Raw genomic sequence first — 17,604 nt, forward strand, 5'->3', positions numbered from 1 at the left:
TTGGCGCGCTTTTCCGAGTACATCAACGAGTAGGATCACGTAATACCAACATTCCGCAAGAAAAGTCAGCTGACCACATTGATAACATCTGTCAATTATGTCAAAACTGTCTATCAGTGCGTGACAAGCTGCAGTCAAAACTTGTACTCGTTTATTTACAAGAAATACTCATTTATCTAAACAATAATAATATTTATTTGATTAACTAAATAACTGAATTAAACTCAGCACTATGAACAACGACCTGGATTTTTTGTTCAAACCGATAGTCCTGGTGACTGGCTTCGGTCCTTATTTGAACCACCCGGTGAATGCGAGCTGGGAGGCGGTGAAGATCATGAACAAGGATGAGATAGAGAAGAGGCACAATGTGGAGCTGGTGCTGATAGAGTTACCGGTCACCTACGACAACGTGGACGAGTTCGTGCCCGCGCTGTGGCAGACACACACTCCTAAGGTGAGGCATTTAGCTATTTCATGGAACCAGTTCTGTTTAATTTTTTTGTAGGAAAACTTCGATAGAAATTCCTTCTGAGGCCATTTCTGTTGATTTATATAATTTTTCTCATTATTTGTATAAAATGCAAAGCTGGTAAAAAGTAAAAACATTTGTTATTTATTTATTCATAAACACAGCTATCATTACAGAATATTTTCCAATGCAGTCGCGTGGTAACAGAATTATAAATCCATATGTAAAGAATTTGCAGCTTTTTTTTGTTGTTGTGTGCAGTCATGTCTTGTTTTGTTTATTCGCACAAAATCCCTGCCTGACTAGACCTAGTCTAGTTATTTGAACTTTCAGATAAATAAAAACTCTAATATCTAATTCCCTAGTTGGTGATTCATGTGGGAGTATCGAGCATAGGGAAGTGCTTACAACTGGAATCCCAAGCACACAGGAAGGGCTACCAGAAGAAGGATTACTTTGACAAAATCCCAGAGAACAGCACCTGCTTGGCTGAGGGAGCAATAAGGTTGCATACCAAGTTGAATGTGGAACAAATCTGCAAGGAGTTCAATGGTGACAACGCTCCTGATGAAAGATATAGAGCTGAAGTGTCCTATGATGCTGGCAGGTAAGATCAGCTTTAAATCTGTCTGTGAAATAGCTTACTTCTCAATAGATAATATTATTTACTGTGGCTAAAATTTTGATCTCCAATATAATACAGCTTCCCAAAATCAATCTACAATCACCATTTCTTTCTCAATATTCACTAATTACCATCCAGTCAGCTTGTGGTCAAATGCATGACTATCATAACTAATAATATTTATCATATAGATATAATGTATGTACTTTTTCTACAACATACATAAGTTTATGATTTAAACTCTTTGTTTAAACCAGACAATGGATCATAAGTTCATTTAACTAAGAATGTTGCAGCAACTGATTAGATAAAAGATGTTATTTATCTAGAATTGAAGATAAACATTGCACAATAGTTCTATCTTAACAGTTGATTTATATTTTGCAACAAACTTATCCTTATGCTATGATTTCACATCAAAGGTATGCACAATACATGCTATAGTACATGTATTCTGCAATAATTTACTGTTTGTTATTTTGCATGTTGGATTTATCCTGATTAGTCCTTTCATAATACACTCTTCTATCATACAAAAGTTAATTGAAATAGGACAGATTCAATATAAAAAAATAAACATTCATATATATGCTTGAAGTTTATCATCAAGTTACTCTCTGATTTTAATATTCAATTAGATTAACAATATTAATTTTTGCACCAAACAAAAAATGACACAAAATACTTTGTATTCCATATTACAGAAATGTTTAACTTAGCATTAAAATTATAACATCAACTTTAAAAATTTATTTATTTATTCCAGGTATCTCTGTGAGTACATTTACTACACATCTCTAAGCATTGACAACACTCGTACCCTATTCGTCCACGTGCCCGTCATGGACATCTACTCCTCAGAGGAGACAGCCAGTGGCCTGGAGCGCATCCTGGATCTCTGCATGGAACAGATCAATGAGAGGGGAGATACAAGTGAAGAGCTTGCCGACAAGCTCAAGAATGCCAAGGTAGAATGTGGTGATAGTAATAAATTATAATATTTACTTTGCATTATGTAGTATTTAATTGTAGTGTATTATAGTGTGTATGAGTATTATGTGTATTGTATGACAGTTCAGTAATCAATTTTCCCACTAAAGGGACAATCTTGAACATACTCATAGTGTAAGAACAAAGTTTTAATATTGCAACTACCTACATACTGTTAGTAGGTCTATATTGATATTTGTATTTTCTTTTATGGATATCTTACTATTTATACAATCTTGAAAAATGACTGATTGTAATTATGATGCATTATTCTCTAGCAGTTGTCATTTGTCAGTCATTTTGCTTATTACATATTATGTAGATAGAATTGTAAAAGAATATTATTTAATTAGTTAATTGTTCACTTTATTTATGTAAGTATGATTCAGATTGTAGCCATGTAAAAACAAGAATATTGTAGTATTGGTAGTACTTAATAATCAATAACTGCAACTTTTACAATGTACCTAGGTACATGTAAGTACGTTACATAAAACTACGTAACTTAACCAATTAATTCCATACCAGTAAGACTAATATTTTATTGTACACTATTGAGAAGTTGTTGAATAAGTAAATTGTATGAAGTTATAAACCAGTGTTTTATTATTTTTAGAGTTCTTTCTCCGTGAGGACTTTTTGTTCATGTGCATACGGTATTCACAGTCACGACCCAACTGCCGTGAAGTCATCGGACCCGTTGCCGTGCCATGTGAATTCTCTCACGTAGCATCATCCTCCGAGTCTTTTCCCAACCATGTTGGGGTTGGCTTTTAGTCTAACGATTCAGCCGAGTACCAGTGCTTTACAAGAAGCGACTGCCTATCTGATCTCCTCAACCCAGTAACCCGGGCAACCCAATGCCTCTCTATGTAGCTGTAGCTGAGTTGTAAAGGCTAGGTGCAATATGTATCACCTAACACCGTACGTTTTACGATTTCCCTACCAGATGAGACACCGGCGGAGACGACGAGGAAAGTCAAGTGTGAACACGGGCCCTTCCGCTAACTTAAACAGGTAAAAATGAAATAGAAATTAGCTGTTTGGTATCAACTAATAAGCAATAGATTTATTGTACTTTCAGTTATAGATTCATTGGATGTGGAGCTCGACCGTTGCTCACATCTGCAAGGTTCACTCCACTGTTTCTCATAATAGCACGGCGCTTTACTTCAATTACAAAGACAGTAATTATTTAGTCACCTACTGTAAGTTACAAGTGATTTTAGTGAAATAAAATGCATCAGTTAGATTATAAACACGTCATTTATTTGGTCTAATCTTCCTCCTCGTCGGCTGCGGCGCCGCCACCCTGTCCCTTGCGCAGGTTCTTCCTCTTGACACGGCCGGGCCTGCCGCCGCCGAATGGTGACTTCAGAGAGAAGTCGATGTGTTTGCCGCTGTCCAGGCGCACGATGAACGAGGGAATGTTCACCACTTGCTTGCGGACGCTGTGGACAGATGTGCGGTGTGATTAGTATACCAGAGATTGAAAAATGATAAAAAATTAAAGTTTTTGAGATATTCTCTAGATTTTAGAGTTCTTGCAGCTGCTAAAGCAAGCTTAGAAACTTTGAGGCACTCTTCTATGCCAACACAAAACAGTAAGAATTGCATTGATACCTTACCTGAGTAACGCTCACATAGAGCTTATAAACATTTCAAGACATTGACCCCAACTGGGTTGGGAGCCAAGTGGTCTTTTAGAAAACAATTCAGAGCCGAGCAGCTATCGCCGCACGCGCACGTGATCACCTGCATTTGATTTTAATGTTATTTCTGTTTGGAATACATCCAGACAAAGTTCAAAAACTTATCAAAATTAGGATCTTGTCACAAAAACCAGTCTTACCGGATGTGTCTTTGCCTGATGAGAATACGGGCGTGATGGATGGACTTGGCAAGACCAGCCTTGAAGACCTGGGTCTGCAGACGGCGCTCCAAAAAGTCCTCAATCTTCAGACCGAGCACGTAATCGAGCTTCATCTGTTTCTCATCCAACACTCCGATCCTGACGAGACGACGCAGGAGTGCGTTACCTGGAAACATTTAACAGGCTCTATAAATACCAAGTACTAGGAAGTTAATTTGTAAATTAGGGTATCAATGAATATTTTCAGAGAATTAGTGATCAACAGTTTTCTTCAGATAAGAGGTTGCCAGATTTTTTCATCATTCAAAACAGTTTCCATTCATTATACCAAAAACTTAAACCACATGGAATGCTTATCACAGTTGTCATGGCCAAAAGTTTTGTCAAGTCTAGGAGCTCTCCTTAAAAACGGCGGGAATTTACTGCCTCATGATATCAACACTTGGTAAAATGCACAATGGCTCACCTTCGAACAGTCTCTTAGGGTCCTTCTCCTCAAGGGTCAGCAGCTCACGGGCAGCCTTACGGATGCGAGCGAGCGTGTACTTGACGCGCCACACTTCACGCTTGTTGCGCAGACCATACTCGCCGATGATCTTAAGCTCCTGGTCGAGACGCGCCTTCTCGAACGGACGGCGAGGCGTCACGTACGTCTTCGAGAATACCGACGGTACTCGGTTGTTCACCATCTTGGCGAGCTGGAAATGTAGTTGTGAGAGTTAGGACGGGAACACGAGATATTTTACACAAAGTACCAATGTTTGTGAAGCTAAACATGTGGGTATCAAAAATACCATACCGGATAATTTAAACGCTATCTATTTACATAATTCGGGTTTATTGAATACTCAAAAACATCGCTTCATTGAGTAGCAGTAAATCCTACGTTGTACACGAGTGATACCTACATTATATTTTTTTAAGTTTGTCGCCACAACCTTGCAAGTGCCTACTCAAGGTGTGAGTAAATGCACTTGGAGATCAATATTCGCGGCGTTTATATTGCCTACATATCCACTCATTACGAATTATTGAGAAATCGAAATGATCTACTTATAGGCATTTTTAGGTTAAGTTCACACAAATCCATTGGAATCTTATAAATCCATGAATACTTGCCAAATGTCTTTACACTGTACTTAATTAAATAACAGAACAGATATATTTAAACACTTATTTCACATACTAGTATAACACAACAATATTTTAAAATAATCACCTTGTTCCGCTAACACGGCTCGCCGAAAAAGAGTTGTCAAAAAGAACGAACAGACTACAGTACAACTTTATGTCAATGTCAACTAAAATTATTGCCAGTTGCTAGACTATTTTTACTTTATGGTAGAAAATAAATGTGCAACTTAATAACTCCTTACTCCTTTTGATAATTTTGTTGTATAATACAAACAATGTGATATGAAATGAAGTACGTATATTATTATAGAAAACTAGCTGTTCCCCGCGATTCCGCACGCATCCAGGAGGAAATACGCACTCGCATAAAAAGTGACCAATGTCCTTTCTCAAGACCCAAGACCACTTGCTACTCTTCTGTGTACCGAAATTGGTTCAGCTTGTGCTTTTAGGCTAAGAACTCACGGAGCGATTTTTAACCGTGCCCGCCGCGGCTGCGGGCCCGTAGCTTCTGTAGAATGCAGATATACATGTAAAAAATTAAAGCACATTTCACGACGCGATTTACGCCCGCAGTCTGCGCGTTTGTTTGCGGGTCCCGCTGCACCGGCGGGCAACTAGTAGAATCGCGCGGGCCGCGGCCACCCGCAGCCTCGGCGGGTTGCGCCCGCGCGCTCCGCGGTCGATTGGCCGGCGATCGCAGTAGCGCAGAGGCTGCCCGTCTTGCGTCTTGCGATCATTGGCCGCCACATTTGCGGGCGATAATCTCAACCGCGACGGATGTGTAACCGCGCAAATAACCGGTCTCGTGAGTTTGAAATTAAAAACGCAGTTCCGCCACCGCGGCGGGCACGGTTCAAAATCGCTCCGTGAGTTCTTAGCCTTACTGAGAAAGAAGGTGCAGTTATTTACTTTCGCACTTAATATCTTTGATAAAGAAATAGAGAGAGATATTATTCAGGTAGGCAAATACAACGGTAGATTGAACGATAATTGAGCAACAACTTTAATGTAACTGAAGATGGCTGCCTCTGTATTTTTATTGTACTGCATAATACATTGAAATGTTGCAATGGTTAGACTCTGGAAGCCGACTCTAACATACGGCAAAAGGGCTCGGTGGATGAATACATTGAAATGTTGGTTATCAAACACACTCGGTACGTAACACAACTGTTGGTAGTGATCTAGGTTCATTTCTAGCAGAGAAGGCATCAAAGTCTTCCTATTAAGAAAAAACTACCTTTGTATAATAGCAGCGTTTTACCTGAAATAAAACGCATATTAAATACTTACCTTATTTGAAGCTTACTAGTTTGAGATAGGCACCTACGTGTTTTCCGCTTTTATCTCCGTCCTTTTCTACCCCATATCTTGCATCTCTCTCGCACATCGACCAGTTTCACTCCCCACCAGGCAGGAGGCGACGAGTGTTCTCGGCGGCCACAGTTCGTCATTGAGTCGAAAACACCAGGCAGAAATTAAAATGTAAGCTTCAAATAAGGTAAGTATTTAATATGCGTTTTATTTCAGGTAAAACGCTGCTATTAAATTCTTGACCGTTATTTGAAGCTTACTAGTTTGAGACGTGTTTGTTATCGCCTGGTGGAAGTGGACGCCAATGTGAGCAAAAGCACAATAAAATTGTGTATGTAAATAGGTACTTAGGTACACGAGTAATCACATGTAAGTATGTGTATTGCGTCCTGGAATACTAATGTAATAAAAGTTAACTGGTACTGGTACTCAGTTACATCCTGTTAGACTGGAAGCCGACCCCAACATAGTTGGGAAAGGGGCTCGGAGGATGAGTAATAAAAATTAAAAGAGAGATGCAAGAACAAAAGCAAAATTGATTTCATTTTCTAATAGTAATTAACAAAAATATTGCGATACTTCTTAATAACAATAGTAACAAAAATATAGACATTAATCAGCTGGATTAATTAAATAATCGAGATAACTTGCTACTTCTATTTAGTGGGTATCTTTCTCTTCTGTAAAAATGGGCAAATGTATTGCCTGATCGCCAATTACCCTTGGCTAATATATCGTCTAAAGGTAGATTGTCAACCCCGATTTTGACGCTACCGCCGAGCGGAAGCTTCCTGGGGTTGTAGTTATTCCTGCCTCTTTTAACAATGTCTTAATCCACCCGCAATCATCGTTCGGGTGGCTGCCTTTGGTTGGCATCTAACGAATATAAATAAATTTGAGGAATTAGCCGATGTCCGTCCATCTTCTAACAAGGCTTTAGTTTTTCTGACCCAATACACTGGACTTAGATTTATATTTTCCTGATTATCCATCAAACTACAACCCGACTGCCCATGACTAGAACTGTCGGTCTTAGAGCCAAAGACTGGCCATAAGATTAAATTATCTTCGTTGTCTTTGAAATGTTCTGGGTCCATTGCAAGCAAGGAAAGGTCATGGACTCGCCTTCCCGAAACGAGCTAGCAAAAGAAAGAGTGTGCCTGGAAGTTGCAAATGGATTATTCTCGTCTACGTTTACTGCACTTAAGTAGGTTACCAATTGGTCAATATTCCAGATGGACGGCTTCCCGGGGAACAGGTTTGCTCAGCGCTATTGGTTTTAAAATGTGTCCGACTAGAACGTGTGAACTTAGCTCTCCAGCGGTTTCTGCATTGCATAGTGTAGCTATAACTGACTTGTGTAATAAAATAGTATTGTATGCTAGTTTATTTACTATGTGTAAGTCCGCTAAAAATTGGGCAAGTATAGGTCCACATAGGGATTCACGGATTCAAAGGATGAAATTTCATACTTTTCGCCCCAATTTAAACAACGACTCCAAGCTGATTGATAAGTGTTGCGTGTAAATTGAAGAAGACTTCAGTCGGAGAGACTCATTGTCCCCCCCCCCCACGCACTATTTCCAGTGTAATTTGTTGGACCTTGGCAGGGGGTATCCCTGTTGCTGTGTCTATCGGTTTCTGCTCGAGGTTCATCAGTGTGTAGGGTACTGCTAATGATCGGGACTTCAAATCGCCAAAATACCTAGTGCCACCGAGGAACTACTATGAGATAAACTCCCGTTCCTGAATTGAGATGATTGAGGACCTTCGGTATAAGGTAAGGTGGCGGGAATACCCATGCTAGCGGGTAAGTCCAAACTAAAGGCATCGTGGAACCCCGCTTTCGGGTCCTTCAGATCTAGGGGCACGTAGTTCACAACTATGTGTCCCTGGGCTCGCCTCGAGGCAAATAGGTCCACTGCCGGTACAAGCTCCGGCGGAGCTTTGTGTCGGGAGAGATGGATACAACAGTCTGCATGACTGTTGTATAGGGCTGGTATATAATTCACGATGTGATCGTTTTGATACAGCTCGAGATAACTGAATACTTTGTACGTCAAGTTCGGTAGGCTCCTTGATATGGTGCCACATTGATTTCTTAGATATGACACCACAGTCCCATTTTTGCATTGAAAAATGGCTGTTGATCTCCTTAGCAACTCGCCGTGATTATCCAGTTAATACTGCAAGCATCTCTTTCAGATCGCAGTGAAAGCCTTTTTCTCTCTTGTTCCATGAACCCATTACGGGAGTTCCGTTCAGTTGTGCCCCCATCCTCATCGGAGGCGTCCGTGGTTATAAGGTGACAGGGAAGTGGCGTATGAATATCCAAGGTTTGGTGGCAGCTGACCAGCCACCACTTTAGATCTGCTAAGGCATCTGCTGGTAGGTTCAACATTGCTATACTCCATTCACCGAGCCGTGAGCCCACAATATAACCAAAGAATGACACTTTTCAAAATTGTGGGTATAACCCGACCGATGACAAAAACGTCACATTTTTATGTAAAATGTTCTTAGTATCTGTGGTCTTCAATTAAGTAGGGTTCTATGTATGACAGTCAAGACTTCTAGGTTCCTTTTACATGTAAACGATTTACTACATATTTAATTAAAATTAAGAAAACAATTTACGGCATTTATTATATTTGATTTCAAATAAGTTTGAAAAGATTGCATAAGTTCCACAGACATCGTTCTAAAATAAAATTTCTAATGTTGTCAGTATATTACTTTCGTAGTTATTTTTATAAAATACTAGCTTCCGCCCGCGGCTTCGCACGCGTAGAGTTCGGACATCGAGTTTCCAGAATTTTTTTTGCTATTAACCTCACGGAGCCCAAGACCTTTCCAACGAATGCAAAACCGTGGAAATCGGTTCGTGCATTCTAAGGTTATAGCGTCAGGGAGGAAAACCCGACTTATTTTTATATAATAGATGATCATTACTTCAATCGTGACTTATAAGAGAACCCTTTTTATGGTTTGTTCACCGTTTGGCTCACGGTTCCATGAATAGGGTAGGTATAGATTGCTGTTCAACACTGCATTGAGGAAAGTGAGGAGAGCCCGGTAATGCAGTCTGCCGTATGGGACAACAAAAACTTGCGAAGTTTAAAAGTCCTATCAAGCTATGCAGGTCTTCTAAGTTTGTCGTGCTGTTTGTCACGTAGTGCGTTTTGTCATTATCTTGTTGATAATGCTTGCGATTTATTCACTTGCCATCCAAAACGTGGTGCAAATGATCCCAAAGTAGGCGAATATATCTTGATGAGCCACCAGAAAATCGAGATACACAATTATAAGTAACCCTTGAGTTTTCAAAGTTTGAGCCACCCAATTGGTCACTGTGGCGAAGGTCTTAGGTGCCGTGCTTAAGCCAAATGGTAGGCACGTAATCTGAAGCAGTCTTCTTCTGTATACTAGTCGAAGAACATGTCTGTGACCTTCGGCTAACGGAAGGTAGAAGTAAGCCTGGGCGAGATCCACTTGCGCAGCCATTCGTCTTTCTGAAGAAACTCTAGCACCCGAAAAACATGTATTAAACTGAAGGGTTCCGTAATTATGAACTTGTTGAGAACCTTGAGATTGAGTATTGGACGGTTCTTTCCGTCGCCTTTTGGGCACAAGAAACATATTGGAAAGAAAGCTGGCAGAATATGCAGCTATCAATAGAACTTTTTGTTTTATCATTTGGGATATGACGACATCCATCTCTTTGGACTCTCTGGTCAAATCTGGCATTATCTATCAAAGGTGGCTTTTGGCCAATGGTATCCGATACCCAGTTATTATTTTTGACAAGAAAGGCGGAGCTCCCATTTCTTTCCATTGGTCTTGATATAATGTTAGGCAACCCGCCTCGAAAGTCATAACTTACGTGCCTTGTTGGACGCATCAAAGTCCGCCTGCGGTCCTGGACGCTTTGTTTCGTCTGTTGGACATGGTTCCTATTGTAATTTACTCGTGATGTCCCAAGGGAGCCTTTAGAGTTTTGCGTCACACGCCATTCAGCGTGAGTGTGATTACCATTTCCCTTCGAGGGAAGGTTATAATGGCGACTCTTCGAAAGTCGATCCAAATAGCCACCCTGCGAGGGTAGATTGCAACGATGGTACGACCCGCAACATGCATGCTTGGTACCCTGCGAGGGTCCGTGATAATGAGCCGACCCCTGCGGGGGGTGGCTAGTATACTTACTGGTCCCTGCTTTGTAATGTTGCTGCGACTCGCAAAAAGCAAGATTGGTACCCTGCGCGGGTCCGTGATAATGAACCGACCCCTGCGGGGGGTGGCTAGTATACTTACTGGTCCCTGGTTTGTAATGATGTTGCGACTCGCAAAAAGCAAGATTGGTACCCTGCGCGGGTCCGTGATAATGAACCGACCCCTGTGGGGGGTGGCTAGTATACTTACTGGTCCCCACTTTGTAATGATGCTGCGTTTCGCAACATGCAAGATTGGTACCCTGCGCGGGTCCGTGAAAATGAGCCAACCCCTGCGGGGGGTGGCTAACATACTTACTGGCAGTCCTAGGCGGAGCGTACCAAGTCTTTCAAGGCCGAAAAGCATCACACGCCGAGATAATGAGCCGACCCTAGGGGTGGCTAACAGACTTACTGGCAGTCCGAGGGAGCGTACCAAGTCTTTCAAGGCCGAAAAGCATCACACGCCGAGATAATGAGCCGACCCTACGGGGTGGCTAACAGACTTACTGGCAGTCCGAGGGAGCGTACCAAGTCTTTCAAGGCCGAAAACCATCACACGCCGTGATAATGAGCCGACCCCCATGGGGGGTGGCTAACAGACTTACTGGTAGTCCGAGGGGAGCGTACCAAGTCTTTCAAGGCCGAAAAGCTTTCTTGACACCATCAGCCCTCTTCAAGTGCGGTAGTGATCAGTCCGAACTAAGGAGATGCTGGTTGGACCGCACCTCACACCATTCTTTTTTGTCAAACCGTTGAACGCCTTGCAGGATTGAACTAGGGCCACAGGTGCCTTAGGAACTTCGGACTTGCTTTCTTTTCCATAGTCAAGTGCACGGGCTGTGGTAGCTTTATTATTTACCGCATCTGTATTTGCTTTATAAGTCACTCATTCTGAAAACAAATACTGAAAAAAAAAAAGTACACGGAAGAAACTCGTGACAAAAAAGGGGTAGATGTACAAAATATTAACACTTGATTTCGCAAAATCGAATATCGAACGGTAAAACCGTTAACAAATTGTATAAAATATTATAAACTCACCTGTGTTCTGCGAGAGCACTGAGTTTATTTTTCAACGAAATACTACAGCGGTTGGTTAGACCAACCTTCTCGGGCGGAAAACAAGACGCCAATGACGAACTGTGGCCGCCGAGAACACTCGTCGCCTCCTGCCTGGTGGGGAGTGAAACTGGTCGATGTGCGAGAGAGATGCAAGATATGGGGTAGAAAAGGACGGAGATAAAAGCGGAAAACACGTAGGTGCCTATCTCAAACTAGTAAGCTTCAAATAACGGTCAAGAATTTAATAAAGTTTATTTACAATCGATACAAATATGTACAATTTTGTAAAATACGATTAAAACTTCTTGAATTTCATGAAGTTCTTGTATTTCTTAGGATTCAATCCGTAAGCTTTAAGCCTTTCATCTGACAAGTTGACCATAGGATTCATTGGCTGTTTCTGGTTACCTTTGCCCTTGTTTTTAAACTTGTCGTTTTGTTTGAAATTCTTTTTGAAATCTTTTTTATTGGTTTTCTTTTTCTTTTGATTTGGTTGTTCGGTAGTATCTTGGTCAGCTTTGCGTTTTAGGGTTTTGCCTTTATTGTTGGCTACAGTTTCAGAATTATTATTACTTGGTGTAGAATTATCATCATCTTTCTTTTTATTTTTCTTTTGAGGAGTTTCTACTGCACTGTCATTACCACCATTCTCATCTGAGTGCTTTTGTTTATTCTTCTTTCCTTTTTTACCCTCCACAGTAACAGTATCAGTACTCAGTTGACTAGGCTCAGCATGTTCTACACTTTCGACAACAAAACCTTCTTTGTGTTTCTTTTTCTTCTTCTGTTTTACTTCTCCATTCTCTTCTGCGGTTGTTTCTTCAATGTTTGAACTATTCGCGCCCTCTGAATTATCTTTGTGTTTATTTTTCTTTTTGCTCTTAGTTTCAGGAGTGTCAACATTTTGATCTCCAGCATCTACAACTTCATTGGTTTGTTTTAAATCTTGTGTAGATTCCTCTATGTTGGTATTATCTGTAACCTTCTGTTTGTTCTTTTTCTTCTTCTTCTTTTTTTTCTTTTTCGCTTCTTCTATTGGTACTACTATTTCGGGGTCTCTGGAAATAACAAGTACAGGGTAAGTTACTACATACAGATAAGGGGAGTTATATGTTACTGAATTAATCTTCATACAATATTTTAAGACCACTTTGAATTCTGTCACTGTGAAGTCTTCCTAGTATTGGTCTCAAGTAAGTCTTCATGACCGAAAAGATGTGTTACTTACTCAGGCAAGTCCTTGAACAGACTGGGCAGTATTTTCTTCTTGAGCCTGACGTCAGCCGCCTTCTGCGCGTAGTTCCTGGCGTCTCCTCGCTCCACGTTCTCTGGCCGATGCTTCAGGATCTTCTTCAGAGGAACCCACTGGGTCAACTCTTTGTCATCTGCTAGAAGAATCTGGAAAGATAATCGTTATTGCATAAATTGAGATTTTTTTTGTCATTTTGTGATATTGACGTACAAATGTACGGGATTTTTGCAGTCGCTCCTTGTAAAGCACTGGTACTCAACTGCATCTGGTCAGTCTGGACGCCGACCCCGATATAGTTGGGAAAAGATTAGGCAAATGATGTCCGGGATTTTTGCGGAAAAGGAACAGCCATCCATACATACAAACTTTCACGTTTATAATGTTAGTAGGACTTTACTAAGGAGAGTTTGTATTAATAAATAGCACCTTACCTCCTCAATAGTCAGTCCATAATCATTAGGCACGACCTCCCGGTACTTGAACCTGGTCGGCAGATCACCTCCGATGACATCCTCACAGTCCATCTTATAATACTCTTCCATGTATTCATCATAAGTCTTCTCAGCCACCGTGGGAATAAACTTAGGTTTCTCAGAAGTCAGCAACTCGGCTAACTTGGATTTCTTCTTTCTGTTTCTTCGTTTCTTACCAAGAGTCTTCTTTACTTCTTCTAGAAGATTCTCGCGCGCTTTCTTTGGGTCGTAGTCCGCGTCCATCTGGAGTTAATGAAATTACACTGCATTACTTAGGACGAAGAAATAAATGACAAGAGATAAATACAAATTCCTACTGTAAAATAGGCATCCACACTTCCCTCTTCATCTTTATTAAAGCAGAATACATCTTCAAGTGCGATTTATGAGATCATAATATATGCTTACATTGAAATCTTCGTCTTCACAATGTGGTCCGTCGTCATCACCCTGATCTCCTTCATCATCGCCATCCGCTTCCGGCTGGTACTTATCCCAGTTTTCTGTAAATTATCAACACATTTAATAAGAAAGTACTAAAATATAATAAGACTGTTCAGCAATCCCAACCTGGAAGCCGATCCCAACTTAGTTGATAAAAGGTTCGGGAGATGATGAATAAAACTGCTCAGCAGTATGAGAAGCCTATATGTTCTTATGTGTAAGTAACATGATCGCCAAGTTTTATCAAAATCTGTTCAGCGAATTTGCTTGTGTGGAAGTATCAAAAATATACATACAGTATACAGTCACAAACCTTCTTCTAAATAATATTGGCGTCATAAATGTTTCACACTTCTTGTATCTTCTATCCCAACTAATTATAGCAACAGAAGTTTTATGTCTGATTAAAACATACCTATCTCCAGTTCTTCATCGAGGTCAGGGAACACAGGTTTAGACTCGTCAGCGTCTCCGTAGTACTGCTCGTCGAAGATCTCTCGCATGCGCTTGTCGTGCTCCTCCGGGTCGAACTCACTCTCCAGGTCTTCTTCCTGAAAAGAGACGGTATTTTTGTTTACTGATGAACTATTTTATAATGCGGAATTACATCCCACATCTTAATAAAAAGCATTTTTTGTACTATCCAGGATGCCACTTGCATAAATACAAAATTGCATCCCAAACCACATGCTTTCTTCAACACTTGCTTATTCAATTAATTTTATTCAATTTTCAATTTTAACATATTAGTGACACATTGGTGGATATTAGCAAGAACAGTGAGTATCCATATTTTGTCTATATAAGAAGAAAGAAACCTAGGAGGGTCATATAAACATAGAAGTATATTTTTACCGTTTAACGTAATATTAAGTAAGCAAAAAACTATGTCTACATACCCTGAAAGCCAGTTCATCATTGCCGGTAACCTCCTTGATCCTGGCGATCTTCTCCTGTATCTCCTTCAGCTTGAGCGCCTTCATGCGCGCGATCTCCTCCAGCTTGCGCTGCTTCTCCTCTTCCTTGCGCGACCGCACCTCGGCTCGCTTCTTAGCGCGACGGTCGTCTTTGGGGCGGATGTAGTTCATGGTGCGGGGGAAACGTTTTAGCTGGGGAATGGGGATATAAGAAAATAAATAATTATGTAGTTAAAATGATTTTTAAGTTATGTGGGTGTGAAGGAATTGGTATTCTGTGTTTTATTTCTGATAGTTTCTTATTTATTGTTGATAGTTAATTAGCTTCAATGGTTTTCACCGTCAATATTGATAATGAGGTAGAATTACATACTGTTAACAAAGCTAGTTACAAAATAACAATGGACTCACATAGTTTAAACTTTGTAGAATAAGCTAACAACAACCGAATTCTTGTCTACATTTTACTTGTAAAAACTTCATATCCATCAAACCCCAGGATAAATCTCCAACTGTTATCTCCCTTATTCCCAAATCATTAGGTACCAATTCTACAACTTACATATTCCTGGTCAGGCTCCTCAAATCGGAAGTTGTAAGCCCTCTCGAACTTGCCCTGCTCCTCCACTCTTTCCTCATCAGCTTCTAACTCTTCATCATCCCTGATCTTGTCCTCAGCTTCACCCACATCACCTTCTTCAAGATACCTGTGGCGGAAGAGGTGGCACTTTGTGATGTGATATTTAGAAAACAGGTGAAATCTTGGTAATATAAACCATATTTAAATGCATTACCTGCCAAACTGCCATTTCAAAATTGTGTTATATTAGACAACATAAATATAATCATTTGCCTAGCCTTGTCTCAACTATTTTGGGTTTTTACTTGACTAGTTTGCCAGCAGATTAAGGGACTCAAGCTATAGAAAATAACAAAGCATGTAAATTGGATCTGTGAATAGTTCTGCCATTCACATCATTAAAGTGTTAACTGTAATAGTATATAAAAAAAATAAACTTACCGTTTATTCAAAATGTAGTCTCTAAGGAAAGCTTCTCCTTCATTAAGCTTGGGGTCTGACCACAGCGCCTTCAGTGGCGCCAAGTCCTTCTCAACGTCATCATCTATGTGCTCTGCTTGGCCTGTTAGGTACTCTTTTAATTTTGTCTCCTGGAGCAAAACATGGACATATTAATAAAAAATCTAACTAATTTGTCCATAATATTAGTAGAGTACATAAAGAAAACTTACACAAGTTATTAATATAGGTACAAATAAATATTTTATATAGACTTCTGTCCATTGCATTCATAAATAACTTTATATTTTTCCAGCAATTACCTTCAGGTAACTGTTGGAATTGTCCCTCACACTGTACATCGGCAACACTGTTTTTCATATTTTTCTAATAACTTAAATCTATTTGCATTGATATTATGTACAGGTGCAAGAGTCATAATCTAAAGGATTGTTGACATATAACAAAATGTAGCAAAACAGAACTATCTTTACTTAAACCTGTAGCATAGTATTTCCCAAAAAACCCTCCAAAAACATTACAGTACATGACATTTATAAGAATAATGTATTATGTATGGTAAAAATTATGTGAATGATCATACTTTACTCTCAGAAGTTTTCCTCTCCTTCTTGGGCTCTTCAACTTCAGCTTTCTTCTCAATGCTGAAGATATTGCCATCATCATCATCATCCTCGTCACTGTCAGCAAATGTCAGCTGCTTTGGCTTGCTCTCTTTTTCTGAAAGAAATGTTATTTCATACTAAGTAATTGAATATACACCTTTTACTATTATATCATCCAATATGGATAAGGGTTGCAAAATTAAAATAAGAACTACACAATAGCAAAAAAATATATATTTATACAATAGATTCCAGTTTAGGCAAGTATCAATGTAACTTTACTATGTAATAATATGTGCTTTCTAAGTATGTCTTACACCAATGGCTGAGTATAGGTAAAGGAAAACATCTGTAGGAAATCTGGACTATTCTATAACTATATCTGGAGAATTATACATATTATATTCTAAAAACACCAATTCACCTTGAGCAAAAATGGGTTCTGTAGAGGGGCAGTATATAGGCTGATAATGGTAGTAAGAACTACATTTACATTACTAAAGATTTACTAAAAAAATATTTCCTATTTACCTGGCTCCTTTTTCTCAGTTTCATCAAAGAACTTGTACTTTGGGTCATAGATCCTTGGGTCTTTTGTCTTTAGCAATGCCAATGTCTTGAGGAACTGCGTCTCCATCTCCTCCGAGACCTCGGGAGGCTCGTCACTCTCATCTTCACTGTCTGATGATGCTGAACCATCGCCGTTGACGGCTTTGGAACCATACTTCTGTTCCACTGCAAAATTGAATAGATTAAGTTACTGTGTACGGTCATGCAGCCTTTCAAATGTACTTGAGGCACAGTAGAGTTTATTTGTTACGAAATATAGCAAGATATGCAGAAGTAAAAGGCAATATGCGGTGCTTACGTTTATGAAGTTCTTCCTTCTCCCGCCACTTGTCGTACTTCTTAGCATATTCATTTTCGGTCTTAAGTGCAACCTCTTCATCTGAGTCTTCATCAAATAGCGTGGGTTTAGGCATTCTTATTCATAAACTATTTTATTTTAATATATAACCAAAAACACACCATCAACATGCCTTCGTGTTTATCTGCCAAGTCAAATGTCAATGTCAAGTATGTCTTCAATCGATTCTAAGCAAAACGCTTTTACTGTAAAAATGTAGACGTGAATCCCAAATTACACAAACTTTACAAAAAATTGGAATTCCACATATAGTTTTTGTGAA

General features: G+C 39.8%; 3 protein-coding genes across 3 annotated transcripts; 1 reads left to right on the plus strand and 2 right to left on the minus strand.

Annotated features, from left to right (window-relative positions):
* Positions 1-98: 98 nt before the first annotated feature.
* Positions 99-2,682, plus strand: LOC110377901 (pyroglutamyl-peptidase 1). Its single transcript, XM_021336948.3, has 3 exons — positions 99-457; positions 838-1,079; positions 1,864-2,682. Exons 1-3 carry the CDS (start codon positions 233-235, stop codon positions 2,093-2,095), a joined length of 699 nt encoding a protein of 232 aa, XP_021192623.3. The 5' UTR covers positions 99-232; the 3' UTR covers positions 2,096-2,682.
* A 652-nt stretch (positions 2,683-3,334) lies between these two features.
* Positions 3,335-5,331, minus strand: LOC110377905 (small ribosomal subunit protein uS4). Its single transcript, XM_021336951.3, has 4 exons — positions 5,180-5,331; positions 4,427-4,658; positions 3,940-4,126; positions 3,335-3,538 (listed from the first exon to the last, which is right to left on the minus strand). Exons 2-4 carry the CDS (start codon positions 4,647-4,649, stop codon positions 3,364-3,366), a joined length of 585 nt encoding a protein of 194 aa, XP_021192626.1. The 5' UTR covers positions 4,650-4,658; positions 5,180-5,331; the 3' UTR covers positions 3,335-3,363.
* Positions 5,332-11,919: 6,588 nt separating this feature from the next.
* LOC110377928 (protein KRI1 homolog) lies at positions 11,920-17,492 on the minus strand. The gene is made up of 11 exons (XM_064038179.1): positions 17,283-17,492; positions 16,946-17,149; positions 16,393-16,529; positions 15,792-15,940; positions 15,333-15,477; positions 14,753-14,962; positions 14,269-14,404; positions 13,818-13,912; positions 13,368-13,652; positions 12,913-13,082; positions 11,920-12,742 (listed from the first exon to the last, which is right to left on the minus strand). The coding sequence occupies exons 1-11, from the start codon at positions 17,395-17,397 to the stop codon at positions 11,980-11,982; spliced, it is 2,409 nt and encodes an 802-aa protein (XP_063894249.1). The 5' UTR covers positions 17,398-17,492; the 3' UTR covers positions 11,920-11,979.
* Between the last annotated feature and the right edge of the window lie 112 nt (positions 17,493-17,604).

The sequence above is a fragment of the Helicoverpa armigera genome, chromosome 15 (assembly GCF_030705265.1).
Source record: "Helicoverpa armigera isolate CAAS_96S chromosome 15, ASM3070526v1, whole genome shotgun sequence".
In the NCBI taxonomy this organism is placed as follows: domain Eukaryota; kingdom Metazoa; phylum Arthropoda; class Insecta; order Lepidoptera; family Noctuidae; genus Helicoverpa; species Helicoverpa armigera.